The 23,387-nt window shown below is 46.4% G+C and overlaps 1 protein-coding gene across 1 annotated transcript; it reads left to right on the forward strand.

The window, feature by feature from the left end:
- The first annotated feature begins 7,656 nt into the window (after positions 1 to 7,656).
- RHOV (ras homolog family member V) lies at positions 7,657 to 14,952 on the forward strand. The gene is made up of 3 exons (XM_073350680.1): positions 7,657 to 7,852; positions 14,133 to 14,191; positions 14,512 to 14,952. The coding sequence occupies exons 1-3, from the start codon at positions 7,657 to 7,659 to the stop codon at positions 14,950 to 14,952; spliced, it is 696 nt and encodes a 231-aa protein (XP_073206781.1).
- The last annotated feature ends 8,435 nt before the right edge of the window (positions 14,953 to 23,387 follow it).

Consider the following 23,387-nt stretch of genomic DNA (forward strand, 5'->3'; position numbering starts at 1 on the left):
TGAACCTCATAGCAAACCCCATCAGGTTTCATCATTGTGGGGTGTTTGGATTTCAGTGCCTAGATCCAAATCCCTATTTATGGTGTTTTGGTTCTTGATCAGACCCAAACTGGAAGAGGCCTATTTTCTTATTTTCGTTTGGCTGACAACAGCTGAATTTGTGAGATTATGGTCATTTTGGGCTGAAATCTCATGAGATCTGTTTGTCTGATTTCAGTGCTGTTAAATTGGAAGCCAGACTTTAGCATGTATTTGAAATTAAACTTCAGCCTAAACTTAATCCAGATTCTGAACTAAACATCTGTTTACCCATCTGTTATTTCTCCTCCAATGCTCATTCAATTTACTTACAAACGTTTTAAATAATTATATTGTAGTGCTAAATTCATGAACTCAAGGTTTACAGACAGGAGTTGTTTTTAAGTGGGTAAAAACATGCAATGCATTTTTCAGTTCTTTTAGGTGCCTAGGAGTTCATGGACAATAAGGTGACTCATTTTTGCAGGGCTTTGCCAAAAAACAAAACAAAAGAAAAGAAAAGAAAAGAAAAACAGAAACATAAGCTTTCTCCAGCAGGTGGCAACATACACCTAAACAATGAGACATCTTCACAGGCAGGTTTCAGAGTAGCAGCCCTGTTAGTCTGTGTCCACAAAAAGAAAAGGAGGACTTGTGGCACCTTAGAGACTAACAAATGTATTTGAGCATAAGCTTTCGTGAGTTACAGCTCACTTCATCAGATGCATTCACAAGACCATACTCATTTCTGGTGCAAGTTTCATAAGGGATAAATTTGACCTACAATCTTTGACTTGAAAAAAAAAAAGAGACTAGGACTAATATCTATGCTTATTTTGGAGGGGCCTTTAAGAAAGCATTTTGGGAGATAACTTTATTTGTATTTCATTCTCATTTATTCTGATTTAATATTAAAATTAATGCAGGATTTTTATTTTATTTATTTATTAATTGCCTCTGTATGAAGCTAGGATGACAGCCAAGCAACATCTGTGCATTTTTCTATGTCATCACTTTTAATTCCAGGAAAGAATAGAGAGGGTCATTGATCCTGGGACTGGGAGAACTATGTGCTAGTACTTTCTCTGTATGCTCCATGACTGTGTTCTGTGAAAGTCTGTTAAAAATCAGACATCCCCATTAGTCCAAGTACTAAATGTAATACACAGGGGCTTCAAATGTTTGTATTGCTAGTGAGTTCAAAAAATAAGCAATTCCTATTAATTGATCAAGGAAAACATAAGTACAAGCAAATATTAGGTTTGTCTTCCTTCTTAATTTAAGAATATAGAGAACCAGATAATTTATTTGTGGCTTTCTGGCTCTTTGTAGGTTGCCAGTGGGGCCCTATCTGTCACAAAATTTGGGGACCTCAATTTAAATCCACTTGTGGTATACAGTTTGTACACAAAGAGGATCTGATTCACCCTTGATTTGCACCTTATGTAATTGTTCATGCCTGTGCAAAGTGGGTATAAAATGCTGGCAAAAAAGAACGGTTGCATTTTACACCCACTTTGCAATCACTATTCGTAGATGTAAGTGACTATACAAGGCACATGGCAATGGAGGATCAAACCCAGGATATTCTCTTCACCTTTTTGTCTATGGAAATGGTAAGACATCTTTCCAGAGTCCAGGGGGATGTGCAATGAGGTGCCTGACATGATGCATGATGAATCAGCATTCGCTGTCTCTCTCGTTAATATAGTGATTATGAAGGTGACTGGTGAGGAAGATGTGTGTGTGTCTCAGCTCCTCTAGCAGGTCTCAGTTTCACCAGGTCTCATTTACCCTAACATCTGTCTCACCACCTCTGCATCTCTCCTAGCCTGCATCTCCAGCTGTTCTGCCCTAGTGTCAGATAGCTTCCTCTTTGCTTTCATCATCTTTATGTTCCTCATTTTCCCTGTACCAGAATATAACACCTGTAGTTGCAACTTTATACTTCCTCAGAGAGTTGCACATATGTGACCACAGTGCACCTCGTGTGTACTTGCAGTTACAACTAATCTGATTGAATGTGACTAGACAAAAGTGAACGTAAAGTTTACTCGGTAGCCAATAACACTTGCTGCCAGTGGTTTTTATGAATTTCTCACTCCAGAAGGAAGAAACCCAGGTATTTTTAAATCTAGGCTCCACTTCATAGATATATGTGGGCTCTTTCTAGTGCAGTTTGAATAGTTCAATCAATTTACAAAAAGCTAAGATGTGAGAGTGAACAGGAGTATTTGTAGGTATGTCTCCATGTCATTGCAGCTGGGACTGGGAACATGTCTGCCAGCCTGGATAGATAGATGTGCATTAGCCAAGAGTCTCCCGGAATCAGTCTCAATCTCCCGGAGGCTACTGAAAACAATCTGGAAGATTTTAATAGGCCACTAAAAGTCCAGTGGCACAGCAGGACCGAGGCAGACTCTCTACCTGCCCTGGCTCCGCGCAGCTCCCAGAAGTGACTAGCACGTCCCTCTGGCTTCTAGGCAAAGGGGCATCCAAGAGGTCTCTGCACACAGCCCTTACTCCAAGCGCCTACTCCGCAGATCCCATTGGCTGGGAGTCACAGCCAGTGGGACTTGCGGGGGTGGCGCCTGTAGGCAGGGGCAGGGCACAGAGCTGCCTGGCCACCCCTGAGCCTAGGAGCAGACATGGCGGTCGCTTCTGGGAGTTGCCCAAGGTAAGCACTGCCCGGCCGGAACCTGCACCCCTCACTTCCTCCTGCACCCCAACCTCCTGCCCCACCCCAGAGCCCCCTCCTGCACTCCAAACCCCTCGGCTCCAGCCCAGAGCCTGCACCCCCTCCTGCACCCTAACTCCCTACCCTAGGCTCAGCCCAGAGCCCCTTCCCACACTCTGAACCCCTTGGCCTCACTCCCCAGCCCAGAGGCCATACCCAGAGGCAGGGCAGGGGCGTAGCCTTGGGGAATGGGGCGGGGCAAGGGTGTTTGGGCAATCAGATACTTGGCAACCCTAATTAGCTCTGCTCAAGACAGTGTTAAAAATTGCAGTGTGCCTGTTGCACGTGGCCCGCCAAAGTAAGCCCCCTGGCAGGCTGGGCTAGTTTGTTTACTTGCCGCATCCGCAGGTTCGGCTGATCATGGCTCCCACTGACCGCAGTTCGCCGTTCCAGGCCAATGGGGGCTGTGAGAAGCCACGGCCAGCACATCCCTCAGCCCACGCCGCTTCCTGCAGCCCCCATTGGTCTGGAACGGTGAACTGTGGCCAGTGGGAGCCACGATCGGCCAAACCTGCAGACACAGCAGGTAAACAAACCAGGGGCTTACCCTGGCGGGCCGCGGGCCAAAGGTTGCCAATCCTTGGGCTAGCCACATGAGTGCAAGCCCACCTAATTTCTTGCGTCGGTACACTGCTATTTTCAGCATGCTAGCTGGAGCAGAGCTAGTGCATGTTTGTCTTCCCCAGGCTAGGAAGCACACTTCCAGCTGCCATATAGACATATCCTAAGGGGTCAACACATACAGGACCTTGGCATGACAGATTCCCAATATTGTAAAGATGCCCCTTTGTCCTTAGACTTAGATTTTGTCCTTAGATAGACTGCTCCACCTGTAAAGCTGGCTACAATAATTAGAATCTGAGGCTAAAACCAGTGTTTTTCTCCTAATTAATCATCTGTTTTTGTTAATATTAAGACTATATGCCTCTATATATCAGTTTGCTTGGCACCCTTCAGAACTATTCACTACTCAAATGTGTAAGTCGAAAGTTCATTGTAAACCTGTACTTAGTTTAATGCAACAATTTTGTGTTAATCTGAAGCTGCAGTTAGTCTTCCAGCCCAGGCTAGTAATGACTGATGCTGTTACTATATGAAGTCTGTGTAGTCTGTATGAAATGTGTTTGGTCATCTCAGTTAAGTTCCTAATGGGCAGGTGTCTGCATCACAAAAAAAAACATTGCAGTTGGTACTAATAAGCATTCTCAGGAGAGAGGCCAGGAATAGCCCTGTGACCAAGTCACTCCCGACCCCTCACCTCCCCCCCCCAACCCAGAGAGATTATCTTTGCAGGCTAGGAATGAAGCATGTTAAAGAGACAGGTTTCAGAGTAGCAGCCATGTTAGTCTGTCTCTGAAAAAAGAACAAGAGTACTTGTGGCACCTTAGAGACTAACAAATTTGTTAGTCTCTAAGGTGCCACAAGTACTCCCGCTCTTTTTGTTAAAGAGACAGCTTGCACTGCAGCTGCCATGGCATACCTGTTGCATTGAAAGAGCACATACGTCTCCATGGCTATCAATCCAGTATCTCTTGTGAACTGGGATGTACTTTCATTACCAAAACAAACTCTTAATTGAGGACAGGTGAGTGCTATTGTATGAATCCTCTCTCCATCCGGGCAGAGCTGTACCTATATGTTCAGAGCCAGATAAGACATGAGGAAGAAACCTGTGGGAGCTGCCCAGTTTCTTTCCCACAAATTAATTGCTTGGTAAAGGTAGTTTAAAGATAATTTAAACAGGAGAATCAGGGCATCTCACCCCATGGAGGTGAGTGCCTCATCAGTCGACTGTTGTCAGAAATCTGTCTACAAAGAAGGGAAGTGTTGACCCACAGAGAAATATAAGATTTTAGGAGAGGGGATTTTCTGTATTCCCAGTGAGACAATTCATCTTATAGGAGACCCCCCCATGGGTAATCAACAAATGGGAAACAAAGTCTGCCAGGTCCTTTTCATCTCCTCCTTCTGCTGCTGTTGTCACTTTTGCTAACTGTGGGAAATTCACACTCCCTCTGATTTGCATTCAACTAATTTCTCTTTCTGGGAAGCTTCAGAGTAACAGCCGGGTTAGTCTGTATTCGCCAAAAGAAAAGGAGGACTTGGGGCACCTCTAAGTTGCCACTAGTCCTCCTTTTCTTTTTTCTGGGAAGCAGCACCAAATCTTTCAGAGCACAACAGCTCCCATAGTGTTATCTCATATTTCAAATGTGTGCTAAGAAACCACTGCAGGGACTCCAAGCACATGAAACAATTTGTTGCATTGCCTTTCCTTGCTATGGCTTGGTGCATGTACACAGCAGTACCGTTTCTCAAAGCAGCAATAGGAGGAGCCACAAGCAGCACACCTTACAGTATTGACTGTACCGATGCATTCTGGGGCTCCTGAAGTAGCTGACCCATAGCCTGTGTTTGGACAAACCTTCTCTTAAAATCTCCCATCAGCACAACAAATACAGGGACTGTATTGTACTCTGAAACCAGGGACTATAATGTAGACCAACCACTGCCATTTTAATCACCATATCATCTAACCTGGCTCAGAGCAGGTCTAGACAACACAGTGATTAAAACACTGGCAGCTACTTAACTATACTAGCTATCATTGCAATGAACAGAGCTGTGCTGGTGAGAATGCAATGGTGGGAGATTTTAAGAAAAATGTGAGGGTAGAGATGGCCACACTGCCCAATGTTGCTCCTGGGAGCAAAGGCTTTTGGGTACTTTCCAAACCTGGCAATGCCTATGGATTTTTCCATCACTGTAGTAAATCCATCCCTTCAAGCAGTGGTAGTTAAGTTGACAGAAGAATTCTTCTGTTCACCTAGCTGCGTATACAGTGAGAGTTAAGTCAACCTAACTACACTGCATCGGCCTGGGGTGAAATTTTTTGTAGACAAGAATGATGTCACTTGGTTGATTTAAGTTGTAGGTGGGCCAGGTCTTAGCTGGTAGCACTCAGACTTCTAGCCTAGCAGGCTGTGGATTCAACTCCCACATCAAGACTTAACCCCATATCCAAGGTTGATGGTGCAATCTTTGTCTGCATTGGCCTTTTCCCCTCAAAATTTCCCACCATTCTATAATTTGTTCCTCTCTACTGTGTTATAACAGTGGAAGTGCTACTTTTGCCGCTGAGTCTCCTCCCCTCTCTCTGTTTGTTTAGTTGTCTTTTTTTAGATTGGGAGCTCTTCAAAGCAGGGATTGTGTCTTCTTCTCTATTTATAAAGTGCTTAGCACATTGTGAGCACCACTGGAAAGGAATAAAAAATGCACAAATGGGAGACCAGATTGGAAAGCCCCATGCACATCCAGAGAGCTATGAAAGTGTTTCCCTGCTTTTGCCAGAACGTAGCAACGGTTTCACCTGTGTTATACAAGCTGGACTCAGTTGGTTCCAAGCACAGAAAGTTACCCAATAAGACATGTGTCATGCTCTCTGTCTTTCATTTGTTTTCTGTTGCCATGCAATATTGTCCAAGGTTGCAGCTCCTGTACATCTGGAATCTTTTTCAACAATCACAGACTCTCCCTGCTGGGGCCACTGCCCACTGGCATTGGGCTTCGAAGTGCATTATCACTGTTTCTTCTGAAGAAAAAATAGTTTTGAGGGATGAGCAGGGACCTTCTTTTTGTTCTGTTTGTGCAGCACCTAGCTCAATGGGATCCTGGTCCACGACTGGGACTCCTCGGAGCTACAGTAATGCACATAATTAATAATAAGCACCAATAATAATAATGATGATTAGGGAATTGATAATGCATAACAGAGCCTTTCACCTGGAGGATGCTGGCTGGAATCCAGCTCAGATTGGTAGTGACTGAAAGTCTGTGCCATTTGATGGCTTTTCAGCGGCCTTTGTCAGGCCAGGTCTATACTATAAACTTATGTCGATAGAACTACGTCACTCAGGGGGATGACGCACTTATACCGACCTAACCTCCCTTGTAGACAGCACAATGTCAATGGGAGAGTTTCTCCCGTTGACGTAGTTACCGCCTCTCATGGAGGTGGATTAACTACACCAACGGGAGAAGCTCTCTCGTTGGCATAGGAGCGTCTTCACTAAAGTGCTACAGTGGTGCAGCTGCGCCTCTGCAGCGCTGTACGTGTAGACAAGCCTTAATATGCATTTGTTGGACTCCATTTATTTCCCAATGAACAGGTGTCCACATCACAAAGCCCCACTGCATTTTGTACTAATAGGCATCCTTGTTTGAGCAGAAGGAAAGATTCTGGGGCTATAGGCTGAAATCCCCTCTCATTCTCCTTCAGAACAGGGTAAAGGCACCTGGGGAAGGCAATGTGAAAAACTTGCATTGCCACTGCTTTTGCTGTACCTGTTCTGAGCGTAGAGGACTTCACCCTGCAGGGCTGTCGGGCCACCACCTTTCACCAACACTAAAGTCACTGAAACTGTAAGTGAAAGAGAAGAAAATGTAGAGAGCAAGCAGAGAGGCTGGTGGATTCAGACGCCCATGAAGCAGAGTCAGGTTACAAGGACAGGACAGGAGGTTGGACTATGCAAATCAGGCTTTTTTTAAACCACTACAGGTGTAGAACTAAGTTAAGCAATAGTAGCTTAGTGAGAGGGAGAGAAGGTGGGACCCACAGGCCAGTGCACAGAGCTCACTGCAGCCGCTGCCTTGCCAGCTCCAAGACACTCCAAAGGATGTAGTTCCAGAGGCAAAGAAGCTTCCACCTAGGCTATAGTGGCCGAGCCACTCTCATTTCCTGCCTTGCTTTACCCTCTGACAGTTTCCTGAGGCTGCCGGGGGCTTTTTTAGGTTTTTGCTGGTTTTGCTTTTGTTTTAAACAGAGTTTTGCAGCTTGCCCCTCACATTCACCAAACATTTTTAGAAGGGGGAGCAGAGCTGCTCCCCTTTTTCCTGTTCAAGACATGCCCCCCCAGGAGCTGCTGGATTATTCACCTGCCCTGCGAAGAAACAGCACCCCAAGGGGCAGTGGCCCACAGCTGGGCATCAAATGTGTCCTAGTAGGTGACGGGGCTGTGGGCAAGACCAGCCTGATCATTAGCTACACAACAAATGGATACCCTGATGAGTACCAACCCACTGCCCTGGACACATTCTCAGGTAAGGGGGAATGGAATTTAAGTGCCTGTTGGGGAATCCTGCCTGACACCAGCATGCTATTGCCTTCTGGGGTTGACTTTCTTCCTTTTTTTCACTGTTACAATGGCCTTGTCAACACTAGGGTTTTTCAGACACATCTTTCCAAAGGGTGCAGTTCTACCACTCCAGTGGTAGCAACGGTGAGAGTCCTAGTATAGAGGGGCTACCAGCTACCATCAACATTTTAAGCACCACGTCATCTATCCCTGTTGGAAACCAATAAAGTCAAAGGGGGGAGGGATAGCTCAGTGGTTTGAGCATTGGCCTGCTAAACCCAGGGTTGTGAGTTCAATCCTTGAGGGGGCCATTTAGGGATCTAGGGCAAAAACTGGGGATTGGTCCTGCTTTGAGCAGGGGGTTAGACTAGATGACCTTCTGAGGTCCCTTCCAACCCTGATAGTCTATGATTCTATGAACATAGTGCTTAAAACCTCAGCAGCAGCCATCAGTTCCCACAGTTAACCATTGCAGGAGCTGAACCCAAACAGACATTTTTTTTAAAGCTTCCCTGGTGTAGACAAGGCTTGAGCATAAGCTTTGCACAGGAGGCTGTAAAGGGAAACCAGTTTTGCCTCTCACACGCAATGAGGGAGGCAACTCTCATTCTTGGCTTGAGCCTGTGCAAAACTGTAGAAAGGAAGTTTATTCTGCTTGAGTCTGTTCCTTCAGGCCTGAAACATGGCCAAGAGACTTATCTAGGGGTTCATTGCCTTGCCTGCATCTCTCCTTATGAAAAAGGGGTGGGAGGTACAGCTGTATGGAACTCTCAGGGGGGTTATTTTTGATGAATGTATTACATATTACCCATAACTGTGCTCAACTCTGGGTGAAATCCTGACCTCTCTGAAGTCAGTGGCAAAACTCCCATTGACTTCAGTAGGGTCAGGATTTCATCCTTGATCTTTCTATCGTAAGGTTTTATACTGACTCTCATCACTGTAGTATCTGAGGGCTTCATGGACATATAATTAGACAAGACTCTGCCCCAAAGATTGTAACCCTGGTCAGGATAGAGATCCAGGGAAAGGGACAGCTGTGTGGCGCTCGCAGGGTATGACTACACAGCCCACAGCAGAGAGTCTCAGTGTGTTAAAATCAGCTGCCCCAGCCGGGTAGATGTCGCAACAGGGCTCTGAAGCCTACAGAGTGGGGGTGGGATTCAGAATCTTTCTAGGACGAATGTCTACACAGCTGTTTTTAGCATGGTAGCATGAAACCTGCAAACCTGAGTCTGTACACTTGATCTCTGAGACTTGCTGTGTAGATCAGTGGCTCTCAACCTTTCTAGACTACAGTACCCCTTTCAGGAGTCTCATTTGTCTGGCATACCCCAAGTTTCACCTGACTTAAAAACTACTTGCTTACAAAATCAGACATAAAAATACAAAAGTGTCACAGCATACTATTAGTGAAAAATTGCTCACTTTCTACCATATAATTATAAATCAACTGGAATATAAATATTGTACTTACATTTCAGTGTATAGTATATAGAGTAGTATAAACAAATCATCTATGTGAAATTTTAGTTTGTACTGACTTCGCTAGTGCTTTTTATGTAGCTTGTTGTAAAACTAGGCAAATATCTAGATGAGCTAATGTACCGCCCTGGAAGACCTCTGTGTATCCCCACTGTGAACACCACTGGTGTAGATATACTTTCACTGGTGTTCTTATGTCACTGGTTAGGATTGGGATGCAGGGAGACAGGTGACCGTATGGGTTCCTAAGGGGTTTACTGCTCTGGTTATGTACCTATTTAAGATTAAAATACTGGGGGAAAGACAGCTGTGTGAAAACGCTTGGAAATTCATGGCCCGGTTCTGTTCCTGTTGTGATGACAGAGATAGGGAGAGGGAGACATCTGTGTGTAAAGCTTTGGAATTTTATTGCTCTGGTTGTGTAGCTGGTTAGGGCAGAGATACAGGGCAAAAGACAGCTGTGTGGAAATCAGTCTCCTCTGATTTCTTGCCCTTGCTCTGGGGAAAGGGAGACTGGAACCTGGGGTTTACCCCCAATGAAAAAACGGCATAATTAAAGAGCACATAAGTAAACACTGTCTGCTAAAAGTTTGCTTTGCATATTAAAAGATATGGGTGTTTGCTGTCTGGAGATAGCTCTGCTGATCCCTTCATGGCTCCTGAAGGGACAGGAGAGTAAATAACATTCTGGTGATACGTTAAGACCCCACTAACTCTTGCCTTCTCCTGGACTTTGAGCAGTCACTTTAACTAATGGTAAAAGAAAAGGAGTACTTGTGGCACCTTAGAGACTAACCAATTTATTTGAGCATAAGCTTTCGTGAGCTACAGCTCGCTTCATCGGATGCATTCGATGAAGTGAGCTGTAGCTCATGAAAGCTCATGCTCAAATAAATTGGTTAGTCTCTAAGGTGCCACAAGTACTCCTTTTCTTTTTGTGAATACAGACTAACACAGCTGCTACTCTGAAACCTTTAACTAATGCTGTAGCTTCACACATTCAGCTCTCCAGCTACAAGCCCAGCCTGTGTCTGTGTTATGGGGTTAAGAAAGTTTCCTTCCTTTTCTAATAGGTCTTGGGTAACATTTTCAAAAGTGCCTAAATCCCATTTTCAAAAGGGACAGTGGCATTAAGGAGCCTAACTCCCAGTGACTCTGAATAAGGCTTAGGCTCCTGAGTAACTAGTTCGCTTTTGATATTGGGGCTCCTAAGTCACTTTGGCCTGGTGTACATTCAAAGGTAGGTCAACATAGCTACATTGGTGAGAGTGTGCAAAAATCCACACCTCGGACTGATGTAGCTATGCCAACCCAACCCCCACTGTAGACGGAAGAATGCTTCCTTGGATAAAGCTGCCATTGTTTGGGGAGGTGGTGTTGCTACACCAGTGCAAAACCCTCTTCCACTGTAGGCTGTGTCTATACTATGGGGCTATGCCAGTACAGTCTCCCTCATGTAGACATACCCTTAGGCACTTCAGAAAATCTTACCCCTTTGTCTATATTGCTTGCTTTTTCATCAGTGGTGCAAGCCTTAGTGGAGACAGGGCTCAGACATGTTTAATGGTAACCTGCAAAAGATTTCTTTTTTAAAATTGGGCTTGTGCCTTTTTTGCTACTTTATAATGACTAAATATGGGCTGAAAGGGATTTAAAAAAAAAAAAAGAACAATTCTGCTTCTTTTTGCCTTTAGAAATACCAGAAATGTGTACTGTTAGTTCTCCAGACCCTTAACTGATGGTGGAAGGGATGTTCGCTTCTTTAGTATGACGTCCTCTCTCCAAAATGCTCGTTAGCATTGGCAGTGAATAATGAAAAAATGAAGAGTTTAAAGAGTCTGACTAAAAATCCATTCCCCTCTCAATGGCTGAGCTTCAAAAACTATTAACTTCTAACGTAGAAAACAAGCAGAAACAAAACCTTTAAAAAACATTTCAGGTCTCCTTTATCCATTGTAAAGAAACACAAAAGGGCACCAGGCCAATTGCGATTCCTTTGCAGGTCAGCTCAAAACTAAAGGCTCAGCTGGGATCCGGATCTGGGTTTCACATACCTCCAAGGCTGAGGGCTGCTCAGCCCTGAGTTGTTGCTTTTTTGTTCAGATGCCCCTCTAGTTCAGTCACAGTTGTGAAGAGGTATGGGAGACCTGCTGGTCTGCACTGGGCCCTACTGGCTTCCCCCAGAGAACTACTGGAAAGAACCAACCAACATTCTGCTGTTCCAGGGTGCAGGGGAATTTTAGAAAATGGTCTGAGGTGCCATCATTCTCTTGGGTCTCTGAAGAAATGCCACCCAGGTAATTGTCCGTTCTCATTCTGCTCCCTCAACGCTACCATGTTCAGCGTTGGGGAGAGGGACAGGGGGTTGCCATCATTCACAACAATTATGTGTTATAGTTTTTCTGTATCAGCATCTTCTGAAGGGGCCCATCGCTAAGGAATGATCCAGAAAGGAGGAGGCAGCACTAGCTCAAGGGATCTTGCTGCTCTCTGCAATATGGACATGGCTGTTCTCAGCCCACAGTCAGTCCCACGCTGAACAGTCACTGGTGGCCTGAGCATCCACAGCTCTTATTGAACTCAAAGGGAACGGCAGGTGCTCATCACCTTTGAAAACCAGGCCTTCACCATATTGCTGCTAACTTCAGTAGTCACCTGTTCTGCCTACCTGGAAGAGCCCGCCAGCTATAGGATATAGGAAAATGGAGGAATTCCCACCCTTCCCATTTATGAATACAGATTTGGCTTGAACCAGAATCCATCCTCAGAACACCCCTGAACTTTAAGGAAGTTCCTTTCTGGATCCAAACTGAACAGTTTAGGCCCATCTTTTTAATGGGTCTGAAAGGGAAACCCAAATTCCACCAGGCTTTGGGCAAGTATGGGTTTGGAACTGGATCTGGATCCAAACTGGATCTAATTTGGATCCAGTCCCGGAGCACCCATGGAGTTGGCACCTACGTAGCTAGGTTGATCTACCTTTTAAGCATAGACCGGGGCTCAGATTCCCAGCAGTTCTTTAGATCTGGAACAGGTTACTCTTCCTCCTCTGGGACTAAGATATGGTAATACCACTCAACTGTTTTCCAGCCACAAGGAAGCAATGGCTTTCACATATGCTGGCAGGAGAGGCAGTGCACCCTTGTGTGCCTCCCTCCCTCGTTCTTTGTGTGTGGGTGTCTTAATTTCAGTTCATCTTCTCTCTCTCTCTTTCTCTTTCACAGTTTTCTGTCAGTAAGCAGAATCATTCTTCTCCCCAAGGGCTTTTATGACCCCACTGACAATGAGGCCAATTGTTTCTGCCACTTCACTCACCAGCTAAGAACTTGAAGAATAATACAAGATTCAGTTTGCTTCTTTAAAATAACAAAACCCGCTCCCCTCCCCATCCCACCAGAGCCAATGACACATCAGAAATACTGCTAGGTGGTGTCAAGTGCTCACCATTGTCACCTTAGCACAGGATGTCTCCCTTCCTTCAGCAGACAAGTGCTATTTTGACATGCTGTCAAGATTTTAATGCAATTCCCAGCTCCTACCCTTTCCTCCAGCCATTCTCTGTGGAGTCTGAAATGCTCAGAGGTCTAACAACTTTGCTTTGAATTTCCATGGGCGGGAAACAGGGCCTGACTCTGAGACGGCTAAGGTTGATGACATCATGTTAAATCTTCCTGCATTTTTGGAATAATGTGGGTGCAAAAATTGCATACATAATACGCCACTGGTGGTAGAAATGGTGACAACTGTAGTGTAGTGTAGGCAACACAGTGGTAAAAACATCTGAGGCCGCTGGAGTTTTCTAGTGGCGGCAAGGCCTCAGAGTGCAGATAGGCCATGAAAGGGCCTTCCAGAAGAACTACATCACATTCCTTTTCCTGTAAGCACCTTTGCTTTAAAACAGTGTTTTATGTTCTTGGCTTTCTACAGCTGGGGCAATACTAAAAGTGAGCATCTCTGAGAAGGTTTTTCTTGAAATGCCAAATCTTTGCCCTGGATGAGAAGGTGGGGTCCTGGCCAGCCCCAGGGAGGGTGATCTAAGGATATGTCTATACTAGCCAACTCAGGCTCATGGGACTCAGGCTGCAGAGCTGTTTAATTGCAGTGTAGCTGTTCGGGCTCGGGCTGGAGCCCAGACTCTAGGACTCTGTGGGGTGGGAGAGTCTGAGAGCTCGGACTGAAGCCCAAGCCTGAAAGTCTGCACCACAATTAAACAGGCCTCCAGCCCAAGCTCTGAGTCAGCTGGCACTGGCCATCCATGGGTATCTAATTGCACTATAGACATACCCAAGTAGTCACAGAGTGCAAAAAACTAGGAATCAGTCCCTAAAGTGCAAGATTCCATGTATCCCTAACTGATCTTTTGGGGATGTGGGAGAAGACTGTCAAATTATTGCTAGGACACTGTTTGACTAAAAGGCCAGTCCTACCGAAGGTCTTTGTGTAGTAATGCCCTGGAAGGACTCCCTCAAGGTGTCAAAGCAACCAAAGAGACTGTCCCCAGAAAAGCTGGTGCAGGTTTCCCAAAGTGCTTGCTAGGACAGGGTTTGGGTGTTTTAGTGAGGACTGGGTAGATAGCCAGACAGGGTGGACACATGCAATAAAACTGAGAGTCACTTTACCACTGAGTCAGGGCATTCATTCCAAGAGCTCCCCAGGGACACAAAACAGAGCTGGAGAGAGGAACGTGCGTGTGTGTGTCTGTCTGTCTGTCTCAAAGGCAGCAAGTCTGTACTCATCCTCTCTGTCTCTCTGTGTTGCAGTGCAGGTTCTGGTGGATGGAGCCCCGGTTCGGATCCAGCTCTGGGACACAGCTGGACAGGTGAGACCAGTCAAAAGGGAATCAGCAGTTTTGGTTCTGACTAGTCTGTGGGACAGGTGCTATTAGCAGGGTTTGTGGGGAGGGCAGTGTACAGCTGGGAAAGAGGGACACAGTCAGTAAAGACACTAATTAAACAGAATGTGACAAGGACTCTTGTCCCTGAAACTCAGCCTTCCAGAATGACGTGGAAGTGGCATGAAGGGGACATTGTGCCCTGTCTCTGAGATGCTGCTAGCATATTCATCGTGTGAAGGAGTCACACCAGTATCACACTGTTGGAGTTCAGTCCAATGATCTTCTCTCTCATTTTTCTCCTGCAGGAGGACTTTGATTGCCTCCGATCACTTTGTTACCCTGACACTGATGTCTTCCTTGTCTGCTTCAGTGTGGTGAACCCCAGCTCCTTCCAAAACATTACTGAGAAATGGATCCCTGAGATACGGACTCACAACCCCCAGGCGCCAGTGCTCCTCGTGGGGACACAGGCTGACCTGCGGGATGATGTCAATGTCCTCATCAACCTGGACCGCTACCGTGGGAGGCCTGTGCCCAAGCTTCAGGCTGAAGGCCTGGCAGAGAAAATCCGGGCACAGACCTACGTGGAGTGCTCAGCACTGACCCAAAAGAACCTGAAAGAAGTATTTGACACAGCCATTGTCAGTGCAGTGGAGCACAAAGCCCAGCAGGAAAAGAAGATGACAGCCAAAGGGATCAAAACCCTCTCCAAGTGTCGTTGGAAGAAGTTCTTCTGCTTTGTCTGAAGCTGGTTTGGCAAAAACACCTCATGCCAGTGCTGATCCCACGCCTTCTTGGAGAGCCATGTGACTGCACCTATGGCTCCTGCGAGGAGAGTGCTGTGAGCTGTTGAGGCTTGGAGTCCTGGCACTTGCTGGGTTGTGGTCACAGGCCTGGGAGACATGAAATGGACTTCCATTGCACCAGGTTACCAAATGGTCCTTCTAGCTTTAAGCATCTGGTGGACATGCCTGTGGTGTCCCAGATCAATGGGAGCCTTTAATATACTCAGACTTGGTCCTAAAGAAAAAGCAGGTTCACTATGCCCAGTATGACCAGTTTCATTTCTGAAACCCAACTAAAACTTCCAAAATCCTGTCCCAGCATAATCTAACTCTGGTGTAAACCTTTTGATGGATTCTGGAGAGCTGGCTCTATTCTGGCCGTTCTAAAGTCTTGGTTGGGAAGAGGGAGGGGGTAATTAATGGAGACTACTGTGTGGTCTGATAGGGGCTGCTCAGTTTTAAAAAGTAGGACTTAAATGCTTCCCCTCTAGTTCTGATCACTAAAAGCGGGTGGGGGAAGAGTGTCATCAAGATGTGATAGAGCAGTGCTCATGGGTTTGTAAAGATACCTTACCATGTGGGAAAGGGCTTACCTATGAGGCATATCCTGGGAAGAGACCAGTGGCTGTCTGAGGGAAAGCACACTGCAAGCTGCAGTCATCCTTGAAGCAAAACATCGCCTAAAGAGGGCTCCATGGTACAGAGGGTGACTGTGCTGCTCAGAAGTGATCACTCCTTTTGGGTACCCACTTTGAGACACCTTTGTGCCTGATGTTGAGAGGTGCTGAGGCGTGGGACTGCTGGGCCTTAGCACCTCTGGACATCAGGCAAAAAGGTAACGCTGTGACCGTGAGGGGTTGATAATGCAACAGGGAAGTGCAGTGGTGTTGAGGGAGAGAAGGAAAAGCATGTGATAGAAGGAAGAGAGAGATGTGGAGTGAAGCCGAGAAGGAAGGAGAGGGGGGAAGGTGAGGAAGGAAGGAAAGGGTAAAGAGAAGGGAAGGGAGGAAAGAGGGGAAGGGGAAAGGGAAGGAAGAAAAGTTATTCCACTATCATACTTGTAGGATTTGGCTCACGATGAAAACTCTAGTGAGCTTGCTTTTTAAAATATTTTTGTCCCTCAGTTTCAAAATTCAGGAGAAAGTAGTGGGGGGACGGGATGGACAGTTCCTCTTGTTCAAATAAAACCATCAGTTTAGGTGCTGTACGGCAGAACAGGAGAGAATCGAGTTCCCCTTGTATTGTTCAAACCTTGAGGCTGCAGGCTGAGAATTGAGGGCCCAGGGCTCTCCTCTCTGTTCTCAGGAGTTACAGCTTGATCCACTGAGGTCAGAAACAAAAGAAACCCTTAAAGATCCTGCCATAGGAAGACACCCACTCTGTCTGCTCCATGCCCTTGCAGCGAAGGAGCCCACTTTGTCTGTGAGTCTGTTCCCTATGATCCTGAGAGCAGGGTCAGTTTCCCAATGCGATTACCTACCCTTCCTATTACTGAGCTTATCTCCATTTCTAAAAAAATTTCCACAGAGACATTTCAATCTAGTTTACAAGGTAGAGAACATCATAGGCCTGTCATGCAATGCTTTGGAGAGTCAGGGGGTGCTCTGCACCTGACAGTCAACCATGCCTTTGGACACTCTCTCTGAAATAATGTCAGGCCAGGGGATACATTTGGGGGTTGTTTATACACACACCCCTTGTCTAGGCTGACTATAAAAACCACAGCATTCCACATAAGTGGCCAGAATGTGACCCGTACTTTAAATGCCACTCAGATGACAGTCACCTTCATCTTTAACACAGAGGTGCAGTCCACTAAGAGTAGAGCCCCAAGTATGCAGTGCAGCCAGGTAAGATGGAGCATTGCATGTAGAGACTTGTAGTCTCCACTGGCTGTATCCCCGTATTAAAGCTGACCATAGCTGCAATTGTTCGCTTTTGTGCAAACTGGGTGTGGCCCTTCTGAAATGTTACTGAGTTCAGCTGGATCCAGTCATGCAGGGCCAAACTATGGAGAACGCAGATCAGTAATTAGAACTGAAGAGAGGTGTCCTGGGTTATTTTGCCATTATACAACCATGGGCAGGGTACTGTCAGTTGAATATCACTTTCAGCCATAGATATATTACTGCATTTCTTTCCTAGCTGTGTAGGACAGCGCTTCTGTGTAACTAGTTCAGCTTCCAGGTTGGGTCTTTGTGCATTTCCATAATGTAAGAACAAACCCGGAGACGGGGCCAATAAGGAGAACACCCCTTGAGCCTGAGGAGGGGTGAAAGCACCTACAGGAGCTCATTGGGAGTGCTGGACTTCCCTGGTTCCCCAGTGCAGAGTGAGTGCTGTGGAGAGAGCTGGTATTGCCCTTCAATAGCTCTGTATGGACAATGGGGTTGCTTTGTCCCAGGAAAGAAGCTGCACTCAGAGCTGCTTTTGTCCACTGTTCACCATGTCTAATGTTTGTTCAAATAAAATGGTCTTATTTGAGAGTGACTGAAGTTTGTGTTCATAATTTCACTGGTGGCAAGAAGCCTGAGGCCTTCTGCGGGTAATGGGAATGTTCTACTGGATAGCCGCCCTCAGAACAGAGCTATGTCCCCTTGTGAGGGGGTGTCCATCCCACATAGAAAGGGGGTGAAGGTGGCCACATAGGCCTATTAACTCCATAGGCTGCACCTGGAGGAAGAAGAGCCAGGAAGCAGGGAATTGATTGCAAGCAGGTTCAGCTGGGCAGGAATAGATGGGGCCTATAAAGCGAGGAAGCTGGCCCTAGACAGGGGCTGCTAGTGGGAAGGACAATCACTCCCTGGGAAAAGAGAGGCAGGTTTGGTGTTAGTATTCCTAGGGAAACTAAGAGTGGTAGGAAGCATCCCAGGAAAGGAGTAGTAAGGGCTGAAAAAGTGAAGCCCAGAACTGCTGGGTTGAGGGTCCCTGGAGTAGAGGGTAGGCCTGGGTTCCCCTACCAGCCACTGGAGTGGCACCTGAGGCAGTGAATGGGAACACTGCCTAGAACAGTGGAAGGAAAGACTTTTTGATTTCCCCTTTCAGGGTATAACACATAAGGTGACCTAACCGCAGGGCTGAGTCACAAAGAGGCTGCAGCAGCTCATGGAGTAAGAGAGACTGCAGACCCAGAGAGACAGGTGGAGGACAGTGTGCAACCATGGGAATGGATGTTGACCTGATGAGCTAATCTCCAGAGTGGCCAGGAGGAGGTGCCAAACTTGCGGTGAGTGGAGCACCCCATCCCACCCTTTTTCTGCCCTCTGTTCCCCAGCCCAATTTTTGTTAGCATTGCTCATTATCCCTTCCTCAGTCCCAGTCCAATTCACTTCTTTAACTTAACTGCCAGTAGATTAGTTTGGGGTGAGGAATCTCCCAAGAGCTCCTAGTCACCTGAGATTCTTCCTTCTACCCTCAAAGGCCAGTCCTGGTGAATACCCCTCTGGGTAAGAAGGGCTGGTAGTGATGCAAGAAGCAAGATAGTCTCATCAGCCATGAGTCAGCAGCAGCTCCTTAAGAATGCTGCCTTTGCAGCACTCTCAACACAGGGTGAGACGCCCATCTCACGCTTAGATCCTCTCAGGGTAACAATGTTTCAGAGGAACAGCCGTGTTAGTCTGTATTCGCAAAAAGAAAAGGAGTACTTGTGGCACCTTAGAGACTAACCAATTTATTTGAGCATAAGCTTTCGTGAGCTACAGCTCACTTCATCGGATGCATACTGTGGACGGTGTAGAAGATCTCTTTATATACACACAAAGCATGAAAAAAATACCTCCTCCCACCCCACTCTCCTGCTGGTAATAGCTTATCTAAAGTGATCACTCTCCTTACAATGTGTATGATGATCAAGTTGGGCCATTTCCAGCACAAATCCAGGTTATCATACACATTGTAAGGAGAGTGATCACTTTAGATAAGCTATTACCAGCAGGAGAGTGGGGTGGGAGGAGGTATTTTTTTCATGCTTTGTGTGTATATAAAAAGATCTTCTACACAGTCCACAGTATGCATCCGATGAAGTGAGCTGTAGCTCACGAAAGCTTATGCTCAAATAAATTGGTTAGTCTCTAAGGTGCCACAAGGACTCCTTTTCTTTTAGGGTAACAATGTGTTGCTCTGGCATCAAGCTAGCCTCATTCCTGGTAGCTCAGTTAGTATTTAAATGCTGACTGAGTGGTCTGTGCTGGCCAAGGCACAAAGGAAGATGTAGTCCCTGTCCCAAAGATCTTAGTTTATTAGAACCACAGTTGTTTAAACCATTCCAATCAAAATCTTGGGGCCTCCCAACCACTCTGAGGGTGGGGGAGAGACAGAATCCAGCAGAAGGGTTGGGGACTAAGCGGGAAGAAACAAACTGGAGGACGGAGGCTGCTGAAAAGATGAATCTGTGAGGGAGGAAGAGGGTTCCTGCTGAAAGGCTCTCTGATTATGACCTTTCTTCCAAGCATGGGAGGCAGGCTCATTCACTGACTGCAATCTGCCACTTGCTGGATCTGCTTGAGTTAGAATATGTGAGGGTTGCGGCGGGGGGGTGTTAAACACTCTCAGCACAATGCTCAATGCAACAACCTATGGGGTCAGCGCTTGGCTCTGCTATTTCCCACAAGACTGCCCCATCTTCCTAATAATTAAGACCTACAGAGATCGTGGAGGGATCTTTGACTGGAAGTAACAGTGAAGTGTGAATGAGCTCATGGAGTGATTCATTACAAAGCACCTCCTCTGTCACGTGCACAGCAAGTGTGCTAAAACTCAAGGAAATGTCAACAGTGAACAATCCTGAACTAACAGGGGGAAGGCTGTTTTTTATTGCATGCAGTGTTGTGTCAATGCTTTGCAATAGACCAGTGCCATCTACCCCTTAACTACAGGGAGCAAGCTCATCCTCAGTGCCTTGAAGCCTCACTCACATGGACCCTGTCTATGCTTCATATTTAGGGCCCTACCAAATTCACAGCCATGAAAAACAAGTCACAGACCGGATTTCATGGTGTCTGTGCTTTTACCTTATTGTACAGATTTCACAGGGGAGACCAGCATTCCTGAAATGGGGGGGTCCTGACCCAAAAGGGAGTTGCAGGGGGTCACAAGGCTATTTTAGGGTGTTGCTGTATTGCCACCCTTATTTCTGCACTGCCTTCAGAGCTGGGTGGCCTGAGAGCAATGGCTGTTGGCTGGGTACCCAGCTCTGAATACACCAGCAGCGGTGCAGAAGTGAGTGGCAATACCATACCTTGGCATGCTTACGTCTGCGCTGCTGCCTTCAGAGCTGGACAGGCAGGGAGTGGCAGCTGCTGACTGAGGGCCCGGCTTGGCAGGTAGCCGCACAGAAGTAAGGATGGCATGGAATGTTATTGCCACTCTTTATTTCTGTGCCGCTTCTGGTGGCGACTCTGCCTTCTGAGCTGGGCTCCCTGCCAGCAGCAGCCGCCGCTCTCCAGCTGCCCAGCTCCGGAGGCAGCTCGGCCCCAGCAGCAGCACAGAAGTAACAGTAGCGGTACTGCAACCATCCCCTACAATAACCTTGCAAACCCACCCACCCACCCCCCCAACTCCTTTTTTGGGTCAGGACCCCTACAATTACAACACTGACATTTCAGATTGAAATAGGTGACATTTACAGTTTTAAAAAATCCTATGACTGTGAAATTGACCAAAATGGACTGTGAATTTGGTAGGGCCCTAGTCATAGCGACAGACTCAGTTACAACCTGCCAGCCCTTTGGCTCTGGCACAGTTAAAGCTCCTGCAGGGCAGCTCTACCCAGAGTTTAACTGTGTCTCTAGATCACTCTAACGACTTGGATGCAGTTACAACACCCTTGGACTATAGGTGGAATGATGAGAGAAGTTACTGTTGCTCAGGTTTGAATACAAATCGCCCTCTTCAGGTTGGGTTTTATTGTAGGAGATCTAGCCTGACCCCAGATTGATACTAGCTGGGCATAGTCCTCCAGCTGCATTCTTTCCATGTGATTTTAATGCAGTTTAAGGCCAGAAGGGATCAGCATGATCCGCCAGTGTGACCTCCTGCATAACCTCTTTTTTTATAAGAAGAAAACTCAAAAGAAAAAGGGTACAAGCTATATCATGTAGCTCCTGTTTCCCCACAGTGGACTCTACTCAGCACAGCCCATGTGGCCCTGCTTATACTCTGCATATTTTTCAAGATCTTTTTTCCCCCACCTCCAATGCTAACATCTCATCAACTCTGGTGGTATGAGCAATGTTGGGAGCATTAGAGGCTGCCAGCTGCAGATGGTACCAAATAGTGTAACCTGGCTCAGAGCAGGTGTTTAAGTCCCTGGTGGCAGCCACCAGCTTGTGTACACTAGAGCTAGCTCTGGTGGAGCTGAACTCTACTTTCTCAATGGTGGGAAATTTTCCCTAGTTTAGAGAGGGCCCTTTTGTCTCTCTCCTTTCAAACTAACACACCCTAATAGGCTTAGCTGTGCCTAATTAGCTCCCAGCTGGCAGGGCCTCTGTAAGCTGCCTCTGAACCCTGGCTGGAAATTACCACCCAAATTACAAAACATTGTCTGTTTCAGCACAGCCACCTCCTATAGCCTGGTGTGGCAAGGCCTTGGGGGTCCCTTCCAACAAAATTGTACACCCTGTTAGTGTAAACAGGACCTAATCGCATGTAAGACAATTGTCTGAACCCTATCTGACAGAGCCAGTGCTAGGCATAAGCAGACTAAGCAATTGCTTGGGGGCCCTCTACTAATTATTAGTATGGGTTGGGGGGAGGGCAAAAGTATTCCTGCTTACTGCCCCAAGGGGTTAGCACTGGCACTGCTAGCAGGGAACTACGAAGTTGTGATGGGTCCAGTAACACAGCAGAATTTGTAATGCATCTGAGACAACTAGGGACAAAACTGTATTAATCGTTACAACCTTGCTTAAATGAAGTTGTTACCAACAGGGTTCATAGTGGTTTCCCTGACCAGTGACTAGTTATTCCCCAGACCCTCTTTACAATGATATAAGTCTGTTCTATGTCTACACTACAGACTTGACGGCAGCACAGCTGTACCGCTGCAGCTGCCCCGCTGTAAGTTCTCCTGTGTGGCTGCTCTATGCCAAGGGTAGGGAGCTCTCCCACCAGCATAATTAAACTACCCCTCCCCCGCAACAAGCAGCAGTAGCTATATCTGTGGGAAAGCGTCTCCCGCCAATATAGTGCTATTCACACAGGCACTTTTGTCAGCAAAACTTATCTGTCAGGCTGTGGGGTTTTTTTTCCACATTCTGACCAATAAAAGTGCTAGTGTAGACAAAGCCTATGCTATAGACTATGGGTCTATGTATTACAGAGTGGCTAGTATAGTTTTATAACAGTTACAAGAATGAAATCCCTGGTCAGACAAACTGCACTAGAATGCTGTTTGCAATATCTTATTTAAGATACAGTCTGTAGCATAGCTCTGATCCTGTAGCAAGAAGCAAAGAACTGCCCCATCCTGTACCTGGGCCTACTGAAACTTGCTGACTCATCTACACTAGAGGCAAGCCCTGAGCCCTCTGTGTTCAACAAGAGTTCCCATGATATAAATATGATATTGTACTTGTGAAGACCTATTGCACAAGAAAGGGGGAGATGATTCAACCTCTCCCTTAGACAGGTTCCTTCTGCTACCAGATCATGTGATGTCAGTTCCCAGGTTGACGTGATGCCCTTTCCTTTCGGAGGGCTGCTCTGCTTAGTGTCCAAACAGGCCTAACTTGTTCTGGAAGGGCAGGGTGAGATACGGACCCTCTCCTCCTTTACCCCACCACTGCCCTAGGGCTGTGTTGTGCTCTGAAATACATGGGTTTCTTCTCACACAGAGATGCATCAGGTGCAGGAAATTTGGCTCAGAAACAAGTTTCACCACAAGTCATTGAGCCAGGGTTTTCTTTCCCATGAGATAATCCTGGGCGGGGCAGACAATCTATTAAAATTAAAATACAATGAAAATAAATGGCTTCCCACGGGTTAGCGTAAATCTCCCTTTCTTGTTTTCTCAGGTAGCCAGCCAGGGTTTTGTGAAACAGGCTCAAGGTTAGTGCCACAGAAGGTAACCTTGTGGTCTCAGGAACTACTTAAACACTATTAGCACTCTGTGCTATAACCGATTTATAGCCCATTGGTTCTGACATGCTCTGAATTCAGTAGCTCTGATTTTGCTCTTGCTTTCACTAAGTGGTGTCATTGGAATGACACCCTTTCAAATCTAGAATAAATGAGAGCAGAGACAGGTCTAGTAGAAAGAATTATAAATATTACCTCACCCACCTAGGCTTTGTCTTTTATTAGACCAACTTCTGTTGGTGAAAGACAAATTTGAGCTCCACACAGCTCTTCTTCAGAGCTCTGGGGGAAGAAGAGCCAAACTGGTCCAATAAAAGATA

Source organism: Lepidochelys kempii, chromosome 6 (genome assembly GCF_965140265.1).
Source record: "Lepidochelys kempii isolate rLepKem1 chromosome 6, rLepKem1.hap2, whole genome shotgun sequence".
Classification (NCBI taxonomy): Eukaryota; Metazoa; Chordata; order Testudines; family Cheloniidae; genus Lepidochelys; species Lepidochelys kempii.